General features: G+C 39.7%; 1 protein-coding gene across 1 annotated transcript in view; it reads right to left on the bottom strand.

The window, feature by feature from the left end:
• Nucleotides 1–1181: 1181 nt before the first annotated feature.
• The window catches only part of RPS6KC1 (ribosomal protein S6 kinase C1), an 82770-nt gene continuing 66421 nt past the window's right edge, over nucleotides 1182–17530 (bottom strand). Inside the window, exons 14-16 of the mRNA XM_056488237.1 lie at nucleotides 7671–7753; nucleotides 6868–6963; nucleotides 1182–3811 (exon numbers count right to left, since the gene is read on the bottom strand). Of these exons, the coding sequence (XP_056344212.1) occupies nucleotides 3701–3811; nucleotides 6868–6963; nucleotides 7671–7753 (290 nt within the window). The 3' untranslated portion in view covers nucleotides 1182–3700. The remainder of the gene's footprint in view (nucleotides 3812–6867; nucleotides 6964–7670; nucleotides 7754–17530) is intronic.

Genomic DNA, 17530 nt, shown 5'->3' with positions numbered 1-17530 from the left:
GGCGGCTGCAGAGAGCTGTGGGGTCTGGTTTGAAAGCGTGGCTCGGCAGAGGGGTGGCACTGAGGGGCTGCTGGCTGGAGGAGGATGGCACATGCCAGGGCCCAGGATATGGCCCCTCACATGGAGCACGGGAGCAGGCAGCAGCCAGGAGCCACAGCACCCAGCTCACAGCACAGCCCTCACAGAAAGCACCAACACAGAAAAACTAACAATTGCACTTTCTCATTTTATTGCTAAAATCCCTACCATAAATCTCACCACAGAGGAAGTTTCTGTTTCTCCAGCTTCCTACTCAGTGTCCTTGAGAAAACAGATGATACCACACTTAAAAAAAAAAAAAAATTAAATCCCATAGTGGTTTACTTCACACTTCCCTGTACCTTGTTATGCTGAGTGCTTCATTTAGAGAGGGCTGACCTCCCCAGCCTTCTTCATCCCAGTGCCCTTCGCTGCGGGGACACACCAAGGAACAGGTTAGCCCTGGAGAGAGGAGCCGGGTGGATGTTCTGGCACAGGTAACCCTGCCAAGTCAGCATCCCAAAGGTGTGCCCAGAGTCAGCGTGACAGTGACTGCTGTCTGCCAGGTGACTGTCACAGGAGACACGGGAGCTGTGCTACAGGAACAGAAGCTGTGAATGCAGCCATTCAAAGTTATGCCCCTTCTCTTTCACCAGATGCAGTTTCTCCTATAGCTCTAGGCAGGGGCCCAGGCTCAGCTCACAGCAATTCTAACCAGGGCAAGCCTTCAAATATTTTGTATCCCAGTTTTTCTTAGCAGGACACAGTATTACAGGGTGGTTCAACAAGGGGCAATGAATTACCACTTTGAGATGCCCCAAGTGTGTAATCTGCCATACACACAGGAGAACAGGAAAATCTATAGTTTTATTTTACTATGTTTTACGTAGACTGTTGCTAATTCCTGTGGGGGAAAAAAAAAAAAAAAAAAGAAAGAAAAAAGCACTGATTTGTTTTGCTGTTAGCTATTAGGTGTAACAGAAGGAAGTGGGAATGAACAGTCACCCACATGGAGATGTGCATCATAGGGCTTTGTAACACGCACCAAAAAGAAGGCATCTAGAGCATTTAATTAATTCATTAGAGCAAAGGACAAAAAGCACTGATCAGGTAAGGTCAATCTTCAAGAATTAAATGTGAAATTCAGAAAGGCAAGGTCTGAATTAGGTTTGAAAGGTTTTGTTTATTAAAGGAATACATGTAAACACCAATACAACATGATACATGTTCAAGGAAAAAATAATAAAAATAGAAGCAGGATTGGTTTTGTGCAATTAACTCCAGACCGTGCTTCCCTTGACAAAACAATTATCTGAGTCACTGGTAATGTTACAAATACTTGTAGCATCTCAAAGGCTCATTTCTGGCAAGTCATGCTGCCATTCCTTCTACTCTCCATGATCTAGATTTCCTCACTACCAACATACCTGAAAAAAAATATTTTGGTGTCATTAACTAAACTGAATGCTTTGCCGTGAGACTGACTGATCATCTGGTTTCTGCCAGAACAGGGTTTTCCTTCTGCTGCTCACAGAAACCAGCTTGTGCTCCTGTGCTATCTTATCCTGCCTTTGTTTACAGTCAGCACACAGGCACAGCCTGAACACAACAGCATTTCAAAGTAACATGGAAAATACTTTTTTGTACAGTTATCAGCAGGCAAATGCAATGGGACAGATCAACACAGGCATTATCTGGTGGCTGGGCCTGAGAGCCCCAGGGAGGGAGTCAGGTGGCCGAGGGGAGGGAGCCTTTCCTTGAACAAGGAGCCCTCTCCAAAGTGACAGCCAGGGCAGAGCTGGAAGGAAGCTGGGGATCAGCTTGGTCTCTGCATCAGAGATTTCCGAGCTGCTCGGCACAGGAAGTTGTTCCTGTGGCTCACCTGAGGGAGTTCCTGTTATGAAGCCAGAGGGTGGCGGGTTGAAACACAGTTTCTGCAAGTGATGTAATCTTGGACGGCGCTGGGCAGGCAGTGATACCACTGACCTGCTTACAACCTGCAGTGTTGTGACAGCCCCTCTGCTGGCCTGGTGATCACAAGAAAGGGAAGAAAAAAAAAAAAAAAAAAAAAGAGGGGAGTGGAATAATTTAAAAAGGAAAAAAAAAAGTTTCCAGATTTCCTTTGTTTAAGTGAAGCATTTTCCTTTTCCACTTTATTTGAATACATCAGTCTCGTGTCTAACAGATGGAGACTGTACAGATGCACTTTTGGGAGTGCCCATAAAATATACTGCTAAAATACAAATGGAAAGACACTTTTTTTTTTTTTTTCCCTCTGGTTGTAAATTCAATAATCGTTGCTGTCACCTCACTTTCCCAAAGAAATTTGCCCTTTGTTCCCTGGATAAAGCTGGGCAGAAGAAGAAAAGGAGAGGGAAAAAAGTGTGCAAGCAAAGGGAATATTTAGGAAAAAACCCATGGATCCATAATCTGTACATTGCAGTGTACAGCATTTGTACATCAGGAACCCATACAGGCATGGCTGCTCAGCAGCACTAGCAGCACTCAGCAAAATATTCTGCATGTCTTATATTCTTGTCCCATCCTCTAGACGTTTCTAGCAAACAAACAGGTCAGCTAATTGGCTCCTGCCCAAGTCTTACCCACCAGGGTTTGCTCAGAGATGTCACTTAGTCATTTGGCATGAGCAAATCCCAGGCTTCTTCCTGTTCAAGCAGCAGAGTGGGTGAAGGCTTTCTTTGATTTATTAAGACTATTAACAAACAAACAAGGGAGTTCAGAAGCTTCCTCAAGCACAAGAACACGAGCAGAAAGGGGCTTTTTCCTGAAGTAGCAGCTAAAAATAGGACACTTAGAGGAAGTAAACTTCATTAAGTGATAAAGCAGTGGCTGCAGCGATGAGAGAAGAGTTCTTCCTTTTTTATCTATATATTTTTTTAGTGTTATGTGTTCTTGCTCCTTATTAGAGTGCTAAAGCAGTGTTTATCCAGCTGAGGAAAAGAAGATTTCCCTTGCGGTAGTGACTTTAACATGTAGCTCATCAAATACAACAGAGTCAAGAGTTTTAAACAGACATTGCCAGCCAACAAAGTACAACATTTGACAGCATTATTTGCCTTTTATATGCTCTTTCCAGAGTGGGAAATGATATGCTATTTTCAAGACACATTCCACAGTATTATGCAATAGCTTTCTTAATTTTTAATGGATATATTATTTTTAATGTGTCAACTTTTGCATATAGCATTTTAGTATTTTATTTAGTATTTTCTTCAGCATATACCATTAATAAATTATTTGTTTTTTCCTTCCCTATCCCCCCAAGAGCTGCACTTAATATAGGGAAATGGTCTATTGAAACAATAAAAAAATACTTTCAACTGGCATAGTCTACAGACACTTCCATCACCAGACAAAGCACCAGGAGGACATTGCTGCCCCTGCTTATCTGGCAGGCTGGCAGTTCCAGGAGCTGCCTCACAAACCCTCCTTTGATGAAAGGACTCATACACACGTAGCAACCAGCTGTGGTAAAAAAAAAAAAAAAGCCAGCACCCTGTACAACCAGTGATTCCTGTTAAAAGTGTTCACTTTTGGCTCTGCTGCTCCAGCATCCTTTAGCCATTACGTCCAAGTGGTCTGAGACATCCAAAGGAAGCGAGTCAGGGTGCTCCTGTGCCAGAGAAAGTTGCCCTGAGTTTGTTCAGAGGGCACATGTCTCTCATCTCTGCAGATCTGCCCATTCTATAAGGGCAAAAAATGGATGAGATTTGATATCTTCAACACCAGCAACGCCAGCACCAAGACGCTCCGCAGGATTAAACTGCAAAAGCTTGACATAAAAGAAAAATACACATGATCCAGTGAGTAAGAACAAAAACAACTGCTTAACAGTTCCAGAAAGGTCTAAGGTAAGGGACATCCTACCGTTTTCCTGCTCTATGAATTACTTTCAAGAGTGCAAGAGCATACTTGAAATTCTTAAAATCCAGTAAATGGAAGAAGACTCTCCTTTCCTTGAGTCTCAGTCTTACAGTCTTCAGAGACTACTGATCACAGCATGCAATTCCCTGAAGCACTGCACACTGGGACTTCATTTTAAGTGTAACCTCATTTTAAAAAGAGACAGCAGCAGCCAGAGCCTGCATCAGTAGAACTCTGGACGCTGCTTTTGCTTCATGTTAACCTTTGCTCACACAACTGTGTTATGGCTACATAAGGGATAGTGGTCTGTAACTTTCCGTTTCATAAATTTTGAGCTGATCCTAAAATATCAGGATAACATAGCCAGCTCTCCATTTCCTAACCAAAAAAAAAAAAAAAAAAAAAAAAAGTTTTAAAGAGTCCTACAAATGGCCTAAAAGTGAAAAATCAAAACCCCAGTGAAAGAAACAAAACAGCCTAATGGCTTCATGGAAATTTCCTGAAATTCAGCACCTCGTTTGCTTTTTAGTTGTACATCACATGCTGAATTCATGTGAAAAGGAAATCACAATATTTACATCTGTTTAAAGATACCAATCCATATAAAAGGGAATGCAGAGTAAACTCCAAAGAGACTAATAAAGACACACAAACATATTTTGCAGTTTTCAAGAACTGTTTATACTCTATTCAATTACAGCCAGTACAAAGGCATGATCTCTTGCTTGCTTTTTCTGCAACAGTTAATAGGATAACTTCTCCCAGTTGTCACTTGGAAAAATGTGTATTCATATCTTGATGAAGTCAACATCTAAGTGAGCCTACATCCATAAACATAGGAATTTACACATTTTAAGATGGCTCTGCTATTGCAGTCATAGTGTCACACAGTAAAAGTAGCTTGCTGACAGTGAATGGTGCTGCTCTGGTATCTCCTACAAGCCACAGATGCAGCCAGGGTATCTCTGCCTTCCCTGGGAATACAGACAGCACCAGCCCTGGGAAATCACACATGGTCAGTTATTTTCTGGTGTTTTCCTTCCAGATAAATAACTTTAATCTCAGAAAACAAATGTAAACTGAAACAGACATCTATTGAAAAGCCACACTGCATATTTTGTTGGTAGTAGAAGTTGAATAAAAAAAACCTGAGTGCAAAATACCAAACCAACATCAAAAAGCAACTTTATCTTTCAGCAGAAACAAACAAATCTCTGTTTTTCAGATGCTGGCTTAATGAAGAAGATGTTTACCATGAAGTCACCTGGACTGGAAGCCACAGCAGGAGACAACTCCTGACACGATTTTCTGTATAGCTGAACACTGATCCCGGAGAGCTACTCTGTGATGTTTTGACCTGTTTACCCTTGGCAGTGGGGGGAAGGAAAGTCGCAATGACAAATTGCTATCCATGCCAAGAGAGCTCTCTTCCTTTTCCTGACAAGGCTTCCTCAACAATGAATGGCAGCTTCCTTGGATAGTCACACAACAAAAATGTGATTTACTGCTCCATATAGCCAAACCTTTTCCAGATAAGTCACCACCCTACACTAGACAGCTTGACCTAACAGGCACTGGGGAGACTGCTCTCTGAACAGATATGGCCTTGTAACACAGCTGTGAGTGGCAAAAATACATTTGCCACTTAAATCCACCAGTGGCAAAAGAACCATTCTTTGGCATGTGTAAAAAGAGGCAATACATTAGCCTACAGCAAAAAACAATCCTGCAGTGGCAGGAACACATGGACTGGATGACTTCATTTGTCTTCTAGTCTTAATGGGAGGAATTCCCTTCATTAAATGCAATTTTGCTTTCCCTCAGCTATTTGTCTCTTATAGCATCTGCAGATTATATTAAAATGGGATTTTTCTTCAGTCATTTCCCTTCCTACCTTTGCTAGAAATACAAAAACATGTACTTTCACCTTCAATGATTTCACGTCACTTAGTCAAAATAGGTGGTGTCCAAACGTACAGTTCTATTTCCACTAATCATTTCACAGTAACAGAAATCCATCTGTCACTGGGTGTTTTCACTCACTGAATTTTCAAAATCTGTTTCCTTTGTTTTCTTCAAGAAATACTTTGTCCACTCTGCTCTGTTCAAAACTATAACTAAGTCATGCCATTATTTATGCATCCACTAGCAAGATCCTCTTCAAAGCTGAACAGCACAATTCACATATGTCACTTATTTTTCTCAAGTGGAACAGGTCAGATCTAGGCACCACTTCCACAGCTATGTCAAAATTAACTAAAAGGAAGATTGCACTAAGTGAATATCAAGACCCTGTAGTGTAAGTTCAGTTATGACTACCTAAAGCTAAGAGTAAACTAAAACCATCAAGTACTATTCCCATTAATTTAAAAATGGTATATCAGTTTGGAAGTTTGTCTGTATTTTACTATTTCACCTTTTGTCCAACCTACCACTTATCTTCTGACTACAAAAGTCATTGGATTCACCATTGGAAGTACTTTTCTTAACAAATGGCATCCAGAAGGTTTCCTGGAGGAGAGCTACAGACTTTCAACCACAGCGAGGTCATAACTTCTAATCAGTGTGCTACAGGTTTCATAGCACTTTGAGCTATCTTGCTGAATTGGCATCAGCATTTTTTACTTTAGTTCATTACAAATGTTTCCATGAACATTTAGGGCAGAATTCCTGAAGTGTTCATGTATCACCAGCAGGTGTTTCCAAAGCATTTGCCAAACTTGTTCTTTGAAGAAACGGTAAAGCACTTCAGTTTTCTACAGACCCAGCTGGCAGCAGAAGTCAAAGTTTGCAAATGCAACAAAACAACCGGGCAAAATTCATCAGTGCTGACAAAAGAGCCATCCATGTTCCTATCAGCAGCTTTCTGGCTTCACATTTACTTCACCAGAACAAATTAGGTAGGTAAGTATTCGTCCCATCCACACATGCACAGAGAGAAAAACAAATTCTCCCCTCACATACCTGCTGAATCAGTGATCTGGCCTCCTTCGATACATGGTCTGGTATACTCAAAGAAGTGTGAGTGTTAATTCCTGATGGATGGCACTCAACCAGAGACTAGAGGAGAAAAGGAAAAATGGAAAAAATTAATCAAAGCAGGAAGGCATATTTATTCATTTCAAAATTGCAGTGTTGGATTATCTCCTAATATCCATGCAAATTTGACGCACAAAGCCAAAATTCAGTGCTTCCTAGTATGAAGTACTGGTTCTGGGAGGAATGTCTACAGGTGCTGATGAGCTCCCTGAGATACAGCTTTAGAACATTTACATCTTAAAGCTGTTCTATTACTCAAATTTGAAGAGCCTGGGAATTTGGTGGACTTTGCTTTCTTCATGCAGAGCTGTTAACCAATCACCAGTGTGATTAGGCAGAGCACTTCTTGTCTCAAAATACTGAATTAAAGTGTAAGAGCAACATACGGCTTCTACACAGCCTCAGGAAATAATACTGGAAGTATTAGGGCAAAAGTTTTGTACATGTACAGATGGAATGAACTTGGATTTCACTGTAGCTAAGAGGCCAGCATAGTTTTGGTTATTTTTTTTAGTCCTTGGTTTGGTACAGCTCTATTAACTTGTTCTGCTGAAGGCTGAGCATATTTTGTTTCTCTGGTCCCATGCAGACTAAGCAAATTGAGAGTGCTCAGGTTGGCAGAGCTCACCTGAGAAACACAGTCAAGGGAATCACACCTGGGCACACCACTTGTGACAAACTACTGGCCAAGAAGTCACTTTTATCGAGTCACTTGCCCCGAGCCGTACCTTCCCAGTGAGGAGTTCAAAAAGAATGGCACCCAGGCTCCACCAGTCACAGGCTTCTGTCTCTTCTAGGATAGCACCAACCTCTAAACATGAGACATTTCAATTAATATTAAAAAGGTCAGTTACACCTTCAAAATTAACATATATTCAAGGTGACTGTTTAATGCTGACAGAACATATACTAAATACCACAGAGCTTTCATTATGCCTGCAATTTAGTTAGCCCTTTAGCCACCTACAGATTGCATTGTTCAAGCACAGCAACACCAAACATTTCATGCATAATTTGTCTTTTCCATGCACACATAGGCACTTTCGAGATTTGTAGGCATTACAGTTATGATTTTTCTATTCTGGACAATGACAGTAAAGCAAAGCATATTTAGAGAATTTACTCTGGCCAGAAGAGCTGGACAGATAGGACTGGACTAAAACACCCAGAAAAGCAGCACAAGGAAGGGTGCAGTAATCTACTGCATGCCTCAGTTTTGTCTTAGAGGACAGGATTTGTCTCATGGCTAACCCACACTGGGATCACCATGGGAGGCTTTTCACAATGGTCTCATAGAGATATCAAATCTACTTCCCACAGCATAACCACAGCCAGTCACTATGTGTTGCTAGAGCCCAGCCCAAACTGTACATTAGTATGAAAAGTTGTTTCCCCTTGCATCCAACCCAACACTGCTATAGCTGCACAGGCTATATGCACAAGGGACAGCAGGGAGGGGAGATGGGGGTGACAATCCCTGGCCATACACACACACACACCTATTCAGTAGCATGATGCATGCAGAAAATTTGGCCTTCACTGACTCAGGCTTAAAAGTACAAAAATTATTAAATACAAACACACCACGCTGTCTGCTCTAAAACAGGCAGAAAACCAGACTGCAATGAAGATGAAATCTTCATTTTGACTGTCAAAAAATGCAGAAGCTGCACTAAAATAGCTTTGGTGGCAAAAGCCACACCAGCTCCCCAGCAGAGGACAACAATTAGCATACAGTCACATAGCTGTTGCTGTGAAAAGCAGTGCAGCATGGGCAGAAAAATCCTGCTCATCATTTTCTGGAGCTTAGCATAAGCATGGCCAAGGAGAGCTCCAGATGAGTCCCAGCCCAGGGTCAGGGAGAGGGACCAGAGCTCCCCAGAGGCAGGGAAGCACAGCCACGCTGAGCTCAGGGATGTGCAGAGGGCTGCCACACAAGCTGGAAGAGACTCAGCACCTCACAGAACTCAGCTCAGGCGGCTGTTGCAAGAGCAACAAGGAAGGATGGCTTGGACATCATTTTTTGAGGTAGCACATCCCTAACATTGAAAAGTTTAATGGCCTTGGAATGACCGATGAGTCACTACAAGGGTGCCCCACATCAGAATTTATTCTGCTCCTCACAGATGAATACTCCTATCAGCACCAAGAAACTTTTACAAAGATGCAACAGCTATCACATGAGGAACTGTATCAGGATAGTTACATGCATTTTTAAAATGCTTTAAGATCCCATGCGAGCACCCAGATGAAGCTGAAATTACAGTAAATTGAGAGAATTTGTGTAAAAATCAACATCTGTTCTTGCAATTTAATTTTAAAGTCCTTCAGAAAGGCAGATCTAGGTAACTATCCTTTAAAAAAGAAAAAACATGAAAACCCTAAAGTTGGGCCTTTCCACACAAACCAGCTGCTGAAAGGTTTTCACAGCATTTCTCAGTGAAACCTACTAAACCGAACTTTTCAGTTCAAGGCATCTTTCTTCCCAACAAGTGAAGATTTTTATTTTTAAATTAAATTCCACACTTATTACAGAATAAGGATAGCAAAGCCAAGAATTAATAAGATTGACTACTACATTCTCAGTTCCATTAATTATCCCATATTGACACACCTGAAATTTTAGAATAATGCTACAGAAGGAAATAACCCATTTTTCCCAAAGGTGTTCAGTGGGAATGGGCCTCATGAGTTACAGCCCAACAGAAAAAATACTTAAATGTGAAAAAAAATATATCATTCAGAGCACAGGGAAAATAAATTTTAAAAAAAATTACTCAGTTTTGGTGTTATTTGCCTTTATATTCATAAACAGAGATGTTGCTGATCTAATTCTCTAAAGAACCAAAGTTCCACTGCCTTCTCTCTCAGAACTGTTCATTACAGGAAGTAGCACTGATGAAGAAAATGGACATATACAGAATAAGAGTCAAAAAGCAAACCAGAGTCCACTTCCTCAAAATCCAAGCCCATATTTTAAATTGGAAGAACACTTTCAATATATGCCAAGCCAAAACAAATGTCATTGCAGTTCTCTGACAAGAACAGCAATGAATTCTTCCATACACTTTTGGCCATGACCAAAATGACATGAATGGAATAAATTAAGAACAGGCAAGTAACACAGATTTCTCCCAGGGCTGAAGGGTTCTGCCTGGGCTCTCATGCACAAGCAAAAGTTGCATGACAAATCATCTGAATCAACACAGAACAGAAAATGGAAAACTCAGCTGAGGGCAACACCTGAGTCCCGTTTTTTTACAAAAACTAAATTTTAGCTCAACTTCTTTCCTATTATGCAATGTTTGCCTTCCAGCTGCTTTCCCTAGGTTCCAAAGTTTCCTTATTCAGGTTAAGATAAGCATTTTCCATAAAGAAAAACAAAAACAAAGAAAATTTTAAAATCACTGTATACTACACATAAACATGTGTTGTTTACATTTCCTTACTTCGAAAAGGTCACATGACTTCTCATGCAATACTGATCATAATAAGTCCAGGATACCACATCAATATTACTGCATTTTATCTTGACTAAACATCATGGGAAAATTTAGAAACTGTAGATTATGAAGTGCTTTTGAGGGACATAGAGTAGCTGGCTAATGTAATATACCACACAGGGCATATGCTTTTTTTAAAGCTTCAATATTGCAATAAATCTGAACTACAATATCTGCCTTCACTAAGAAAACATTTTCATCTCAATCCATCAGCAAAGTAATTTAGACAATAAATGGCAGTGACACATAAGCTTAAGTGAATAACATGGGGATATTTGTGCCAAATCTTTCCTTCATGAACCTTGAAATCAAGGACCTTACTCGGACTTGTACAAAAATAAACATGTGTACACATGTACACAGTGCTGGTGCTTCTAGGACTGGCAGAATAACATTTGCAAAAAAAAAAACAAAACTGTTCACATCATCCTCAAATAGAAAATCAGAGAAATAATAAAGTAAGGTGAAAAAGAAGTCAATAGCTCTTCCAATTTTACTGCAATTTCATTAAAGAGAGAGCTTTCCTCTTTCTCCCTTCCCAAAGCACGGCCATGACATCCAGCACCAAGCAGCACAAGTCAACAGCAGCGCTAAATTCCTGCACAAAGCAATTCCAACAGCAGCCGCTGGGATAACAGAAGGGAAGATTTGGAAAATGCTATCAGGTTTAGACAGAGACAGGTGGTGTGGGTAAACACCTTCACTACCCTGCACTGCCCTCCTTCAAGAGCAGCTGGTCTCAACTGAAAGGCCATTTCTTTATGGTTTCCATACTTATCTCAATATTTGCATTATACACAGCAATACCTTACTTCCTGATAAGGGAGACATAGCTGACAACACTGTATTTCAAACAGAAGTGCCAGTTCTGAAGAAAAAGCAGAACTTTCCCTCTCCTGAACACACATTCTCAATAAAGCTATGGCCATCCAAGGCTTATTTTCTCATTCTTTATACAGCACCTTATCTTGAAATAAATGCCCTTCTTGCTGAAGGATTTCAAAGGCTTTTACTACACCTGCCACATTTTCTTCCAAAACCAGTTTCCTCCAAGGCTGACAATAATGCCTCATGACCAGCACACACAAACAATAGTTAACATGGAAGAAGCCAGGCTTACAGGAGGCCTTAGACATTCACTGTGCAACTCAGGCCAGATGGCTTGTGAATCACCAGGAACAAAAACTTAATAGAAAATTTTGTAGAAGAAACTGTAATATCAAAAAAAAAAAATGCATCTCCAGTCAGCTCACAGGAAAACTGGCTCTAGGTGGATGTAGTGCTTCCCCAGATACCTAGGAATCAAGAAAGACTTTGTACTTAAGACAGTTTCTTGGAATTAAGAAAGGCAGATTGGTAAGAATTTCAAAACCTGAGGAAGCCCTTTTCCTTACCCCACACTCCAAGCAGAAACAGCATACTCTCAAGTATCATTTCTGCACTGATAAGAATATAAGGAGACCCATCTGAACAACATCACGTCTGAAATTGTTCATGAGGAATTGGACTTGTTCAACATCCTGAAAAGAAATACAACATTTTCCCCTTCTGTGGCCATTAAGATAAACATTGCATGAAAAACCATTAGAGACTCTAGAAATTCTATTTACCTTACACTCACTTAATTTCAAAAGATTACCATTTTATCATATTTTGATATCTATATATGTAAAGAAACATTTGCAGAGAATCAACTAAAATAACTCCAAGCTAATTCAGTCTCATCAGACTTAGTCAGCCAAAGATACTGTAAGATACAGTCACTAAATAAAACATCCCACAAGCAATCTGGCCATAATGCTTTGCCTAAAATGCTTCAGCAATTTATAAAGCACAGTATTGAACCATCTATATTTAAGTATAAGAAGTTTATCATGGTCTTTAAACAATAAAGTAGTGAGGCAAGTCCAATGAACATTTGCTAAGGTCAAATGGAGTATGAAAATAGGAAGTTTGATTTAAAAGTTATTCAAAAACATATGAGCATCTATGTTCCTCTTTAGGGGAAAAAAAAAAAAAAAAAAAAGAAGATAAAAAAATAGAGGGAACTGTGCTCTTTCTTTGTTTTAGCAGCCCAAGATGGAATCAAAACTTCCTCTAAAATAATCATGTGACGAAAGAGACGAAGTTTTATTACCATTCTGTTATCAAAACAAAGCAAACATTAATTAACCTCCCAGCTAGCTCAGTTTATTTTCACAAGGCATCTTGTATACTATCTTCAAGGTTTAGTCCCATCTGTAATATTAATACTACTACTAATAATAGACATAAATAAACACAGGTAAACCACAGTTTCTTTTGGAGTTAACAACTGGCTTTTATGACAGCCAGACGAAAACATCTGATTTTTACAAAGCCACAGCTTGGGTACATCTTACTGCTTATTCTGGTTACAGAATCTCAGAAAAAGCTCAAGACCATGTACTTCATCTGAAACACATAGTGCACTAGCAACAAGCCTGAGATCAGATTTTTTTCAGAAAGCAGGTGATGCTCTCCCCAAACCCATGCTTTCAATTACCAACTCCAAGTTCACAGCATTCTGCTATTCTGGGAGCAGTCAGTTGTCATTGTTTTCTGTGGGACACTCTGGGGTCCTTAGAGGGCTGTCCTACTCCAAATGGTGGCTGCAAAACTGTGACTCCCAGCCTCACAGGAATCAGTACTTTTTCTGCACCTCCAGACCTTATTCATACCAGCCATGTATTTTTCATGTTGATGTTTGATCCTGTTTCCTATTGCCAGGGCTTTTCAAATCAAGCTAGCTCATCTTTCTGATTTTGAAGCCCAAAGTTCCTTCACCTATCCAGATTTTTTTCTTCTCTTTTTAGGATAATCCTGAGACATTAATGTCACACAAAAATCTAGGACAGAGTCAGAGATAAAAAGCAGGAAGTCCAGTCTTACACTATAACCACGAGACCAGCCCACCCCTCGACACCTCTCAGGGTCAATGGCACTTTAATCTACCACAGTTATTTTGGTTCTTAAACAATCTACTCAAATTAAATTACTATAATAGAGAACAGCAGATTTAATGAGTGCTTGCAAACTCCTACTGAAAAACACATAGGCAAATAATATGCAGGTTTTCCTGCATCAAATGTCTATTTGGTAAACAGAGGCAAATAATATTTTTCCTTATTCAGTAAATAAAAATTATAGCATGCAGGCTAATAATATCAACTAGCAATTTTTATTTTCATGCCATATATTTTAGGTGACCAGATGCACTTTGCATCTGTATTTTCAATTGTTTAAGAGCAAAAGTGACATCTTCATTTGGGAGTAGAAAAATAAGGTTGCACATTGAAACATTTTTGTCTTTTTTTTTCTTTTTTGAACAAAATCCTTTACACACAAAGCCTTCTTTTTGCTTAGGTTTTGCACTGTGCACAAGTAACAACAGGTTACATAAAACCAAATTTACCATATATTTATGTGTAGGCTTCTGTGATTGCTAGTTTGTGCAAATAAGGCTTGATTATAGCACACAGCTTATGAAAGCATCAGAATAATATGATGCATCACTGATGGCCAGTTTCCTACTTACATTTTCTATGAAGCTAAGATCCCTTTGGCTTTAGGATCTCAAGCAGCAAATCTCCAGTTTTTAGTACACAGTTTGGTGAAAACTTGTTTAAACAGGAAAGAAAAAAAGACTCTAAAGGCAGCCCAGTTCTGAAACCTTGCCCTCCAAAAACACGACAGGGATGCAACAGAAAGCATCCCCACTGCTGGAACAAGGACTCAGGGAGTGTAAATAAAACATCTCATTCACACATCATATTTACACAAGATGTCAGACCAGCAAGCTGCTTTCACAACATGACACTTCACAGGTTAAACTGAAGAAGTAACTTAAAGATTTCTCTTCATGAGAAAATCCTCAACTTAAATCTGTTTTACCCGAAGACAGCTCTGAGTAGGCAATGGCTGTAGACAATTCTGTCTTTCTCACAGGTATTCAGCATACTGAGAAGGGGTTTAAAAAAAAAAAAGTTACCAATTATATTTTTAAAATTGTGACTGTCAAGAATGGAATACAATTATTACTGTATTTAAAAGTTAACAACTCTTTATATTTAAGATCACAATGTTGGCAAAACCAATACTTAAAATAACAGAAGGTGATAATTTGCATTTCAAAATTCATCTATCTTGCTTTTCTCTCAATTAGACCAAAACATGTTGATTCACAGGTTTGTGTGTGTGTGTGTGTGTTTCTTTTTTAAACTTATTTATAGAGCAGAATAATGGCCCCCCTGCTAGGCTGGCATTTGCTCAAGTTTCTGTCCATGTAAATTGAATCTGTTACTGGAATTTTCCCCCCTTCAGAATACCAAGGCACATTAACCAAAAGATAAAGAGATACATGCCTGATATTATCAGCCACCAGGCAGGTGGATAAAGCAAGGGATTTTTTTGTTAGTTTTTGTGGGGATTTTTTGGACAAATATGTGATAAGAGTTCTCAGGGGGCATGGAGAGCAAAGGGCTGTTTAAACAGAAGTGAATCATTCTCATCTGATCTGCTAATAACTTTGTATTCAGACATCAGCTGCTCAGCACACTTTAAAATGTTCGGAAAACAAAATTACTATAGAGAGAAGAAAAGTTAAAGGAAACAAAACGCATAAACCTCACAACAGTCACCTTAGCCATATTAACACAGCAGCTATTCTCAGTTACAAGTGCTTAATTTCTTCTTTAAAAGCAAATAGGTCATTCTTGGCCAAACCCCCCACAGTTTTACTTGAAGCAGTGTGGAGTTTATATGGCATGATTTATAATCCAACGTTTCCCTTGTGAATTAGAGAAACAACATTGACTTATCATAGGTGAACAGCAAAGATTTAGTTCGGCCATTAATCAAAGTATGGCACAGGCACTACTTTTATGCATCTGCAGACAGCTTTGTTGGTACCTGAGCTGGTCCAGGAACTTTTGCTTTTTTAAACTGAGCAGAACTGCAGGGCAGTAAAGTTACCCAGCCACACCAACAGCACCGTAACACACGGCGAGCTCGCCAGCACAGTTCTTGATGCGCGAATCGCTAAAAACGAGCCGCGTCTTCCGTCTCCAGCTCTCAGGAGAAGCGAAGCAAAGCGGGGCAGCCGGAGGGACAGCAGCATCCATTAATGGTGCAATGCCACCTCCCGTCGGCCGCGGGAAGTGCCGCTCCTGCAGCTGCTCCTAACTCATGCACCATGCAAAATGACAATGCCACTCCATACAGAACTAATGATACTGCTCGCAGGCAGCGGGATGCAGCTCTTCAAACTACTCCCTTCCCTCGTCTTCTTGACACTTCTGCATTCATAATCGTTGCAGTTGTTCTGTTATTTTATATATGCACTGCATCATGTCTGTTTGACAAATTGCCTCTCTACTTTTCGTAGAACAACAGGAGCTGAACAAGTCCCTGCACTTCACCAGGGCACTTCACCTGATCACTGTCACTCTACTAACACTGCCTTGCTTTACCTTAATGCAAGGTTACACTCTGGTACACAGAAAGTCTTAAACACAAAATCCTAGATCCTGTAAGCAAGTTCCACATAGGTGGACCTCTATTCTCCCTTGGCTCTGAAAAGCTTCAGCATTATCCCTAACCCATCCAGCAATTAGTTTTCAATATATAACTTACAGAATTTAGTTTGCATGTTTTTCTGCAACAAATAAAACAACTTAAGATTTAAATACATCTTCATGCACTTCACTGCAAATCACTTTATAACTTACAGTGCAGAAAAGCAGCATCTGAAACCTCGACAACTGAAAAGACACAATTGTTTCAAATACATTTGTTTCACAAATGTTTAAAATTTTCATATAATTCTGCAATACAATTTCCTACCTATTTCAAACTGAAGACATCCTGAAATGTCCTGAAATGCTTATATTTCACATTCATCCTCCCCTTTTTCTGCCTCCAAAATTTGCTTCTCAAAAATCAATGCAGAAAAACACCCTCCCTGCAGCCCTAAACTCATCATCTGTTCTCTGTCTCTGACAGCAGACCCTAAAAAGCAACGTCTACTGATAGCCGCCTTCCCCTTCTTGCATATGTTGAAAGAGTGCACTAAATTGTTCAAATCAGGTAGCATACAAGTTATCATATCCAAATCTATTCTATCTTGAGCCCTGTTAAAAACACACGGCAAGCTAAACACAAAATTTTTACAAGTCAAGTTTCACTGCATCCTTCAAGCAGGAGAGAAAAGGAGAAAGAAGGCTGACTACTCAAAGGCAAGGCAACACAACACACAATCCTGAAAACACCAAGAAAATTCAAGATAAAGACTCACTTTGAGTCACTTATTTTGGACTCTGTGTTTTATTATGGTAAGAAATCACAAGACCTGATAAAATTCTGGGAATATAATTCTTCACCTCTACAAAACTACAGCATTTCCCTCAGCAGAAAAAAAAGCAAGTTGTGAGAAACACGTATATTAAAAAGAAACTTAAAAATAATACTAAAACCTTAAAAACTTGTTCCTAGTGTACTGAACTGAAACACAAATATAATTTCAAAATCCTTATTTCAAGAAGCAGCTTGAGGAACAATGCTTTCATAATAAAGGGGTTCCAGGGACATGGTACACTCCTCAAAATTTAAAAAAAAAATTATTATCAAAATGAAGCTTCCCTCCCTGTAATGCTGGGACCTAGAGAAAGCTTATTAACATGATTATTTTTTTAACACTGGTCAAAAGTTCTAAAGCAACATTTACCAGCAGCATTAGCCATAAGAAATCTGCTGTGGACTCAGCTATACACCATTACTGAATCATTCCTCAACAATAGAATGGCACTTGGCTCCAAAATATATTTTGTGCTGCTAAGTTATATCAAGTATTACTCTCCTGCTAAAAATTAACATGTAACAGCTACACTAAAGCAGAAGCATGCTTCACAGAGATAACATTAAGATCAAGAAATCTGAAAGGCAAGAATCATGGAGCAGTACCAATTCATCCACCTTGAATATATCTAACACTCGCATTTGCAAATCTTCACCTTGCAGACACACAAAAGCAAATGCAGCCTGGGGTAGGGCAGAGAGGGCAGAGAAGG

Source organism: Oenanthe melanoleuca, chromosome 3 (genome assembly GCF_029582105.1).
Source record: "Oenanthe melanoleuca isolate GR-GAL-2019-014 chromosome 3, OMel1.0, whole genome shotgun sequence".
In the NCBI taxonomy this organism is placed as follows: Eukaryota; Metazoa; Chordata; class Aves; order Passeriformes; family Muscicapidae; genus Oenanthe; species Oenanthe melanoleuca.
The sequence above is the reverse complement of the archived record's forward strand: the minus strand, read 5'-3'. Positions and strand labels throughout refer to the sequence as shown.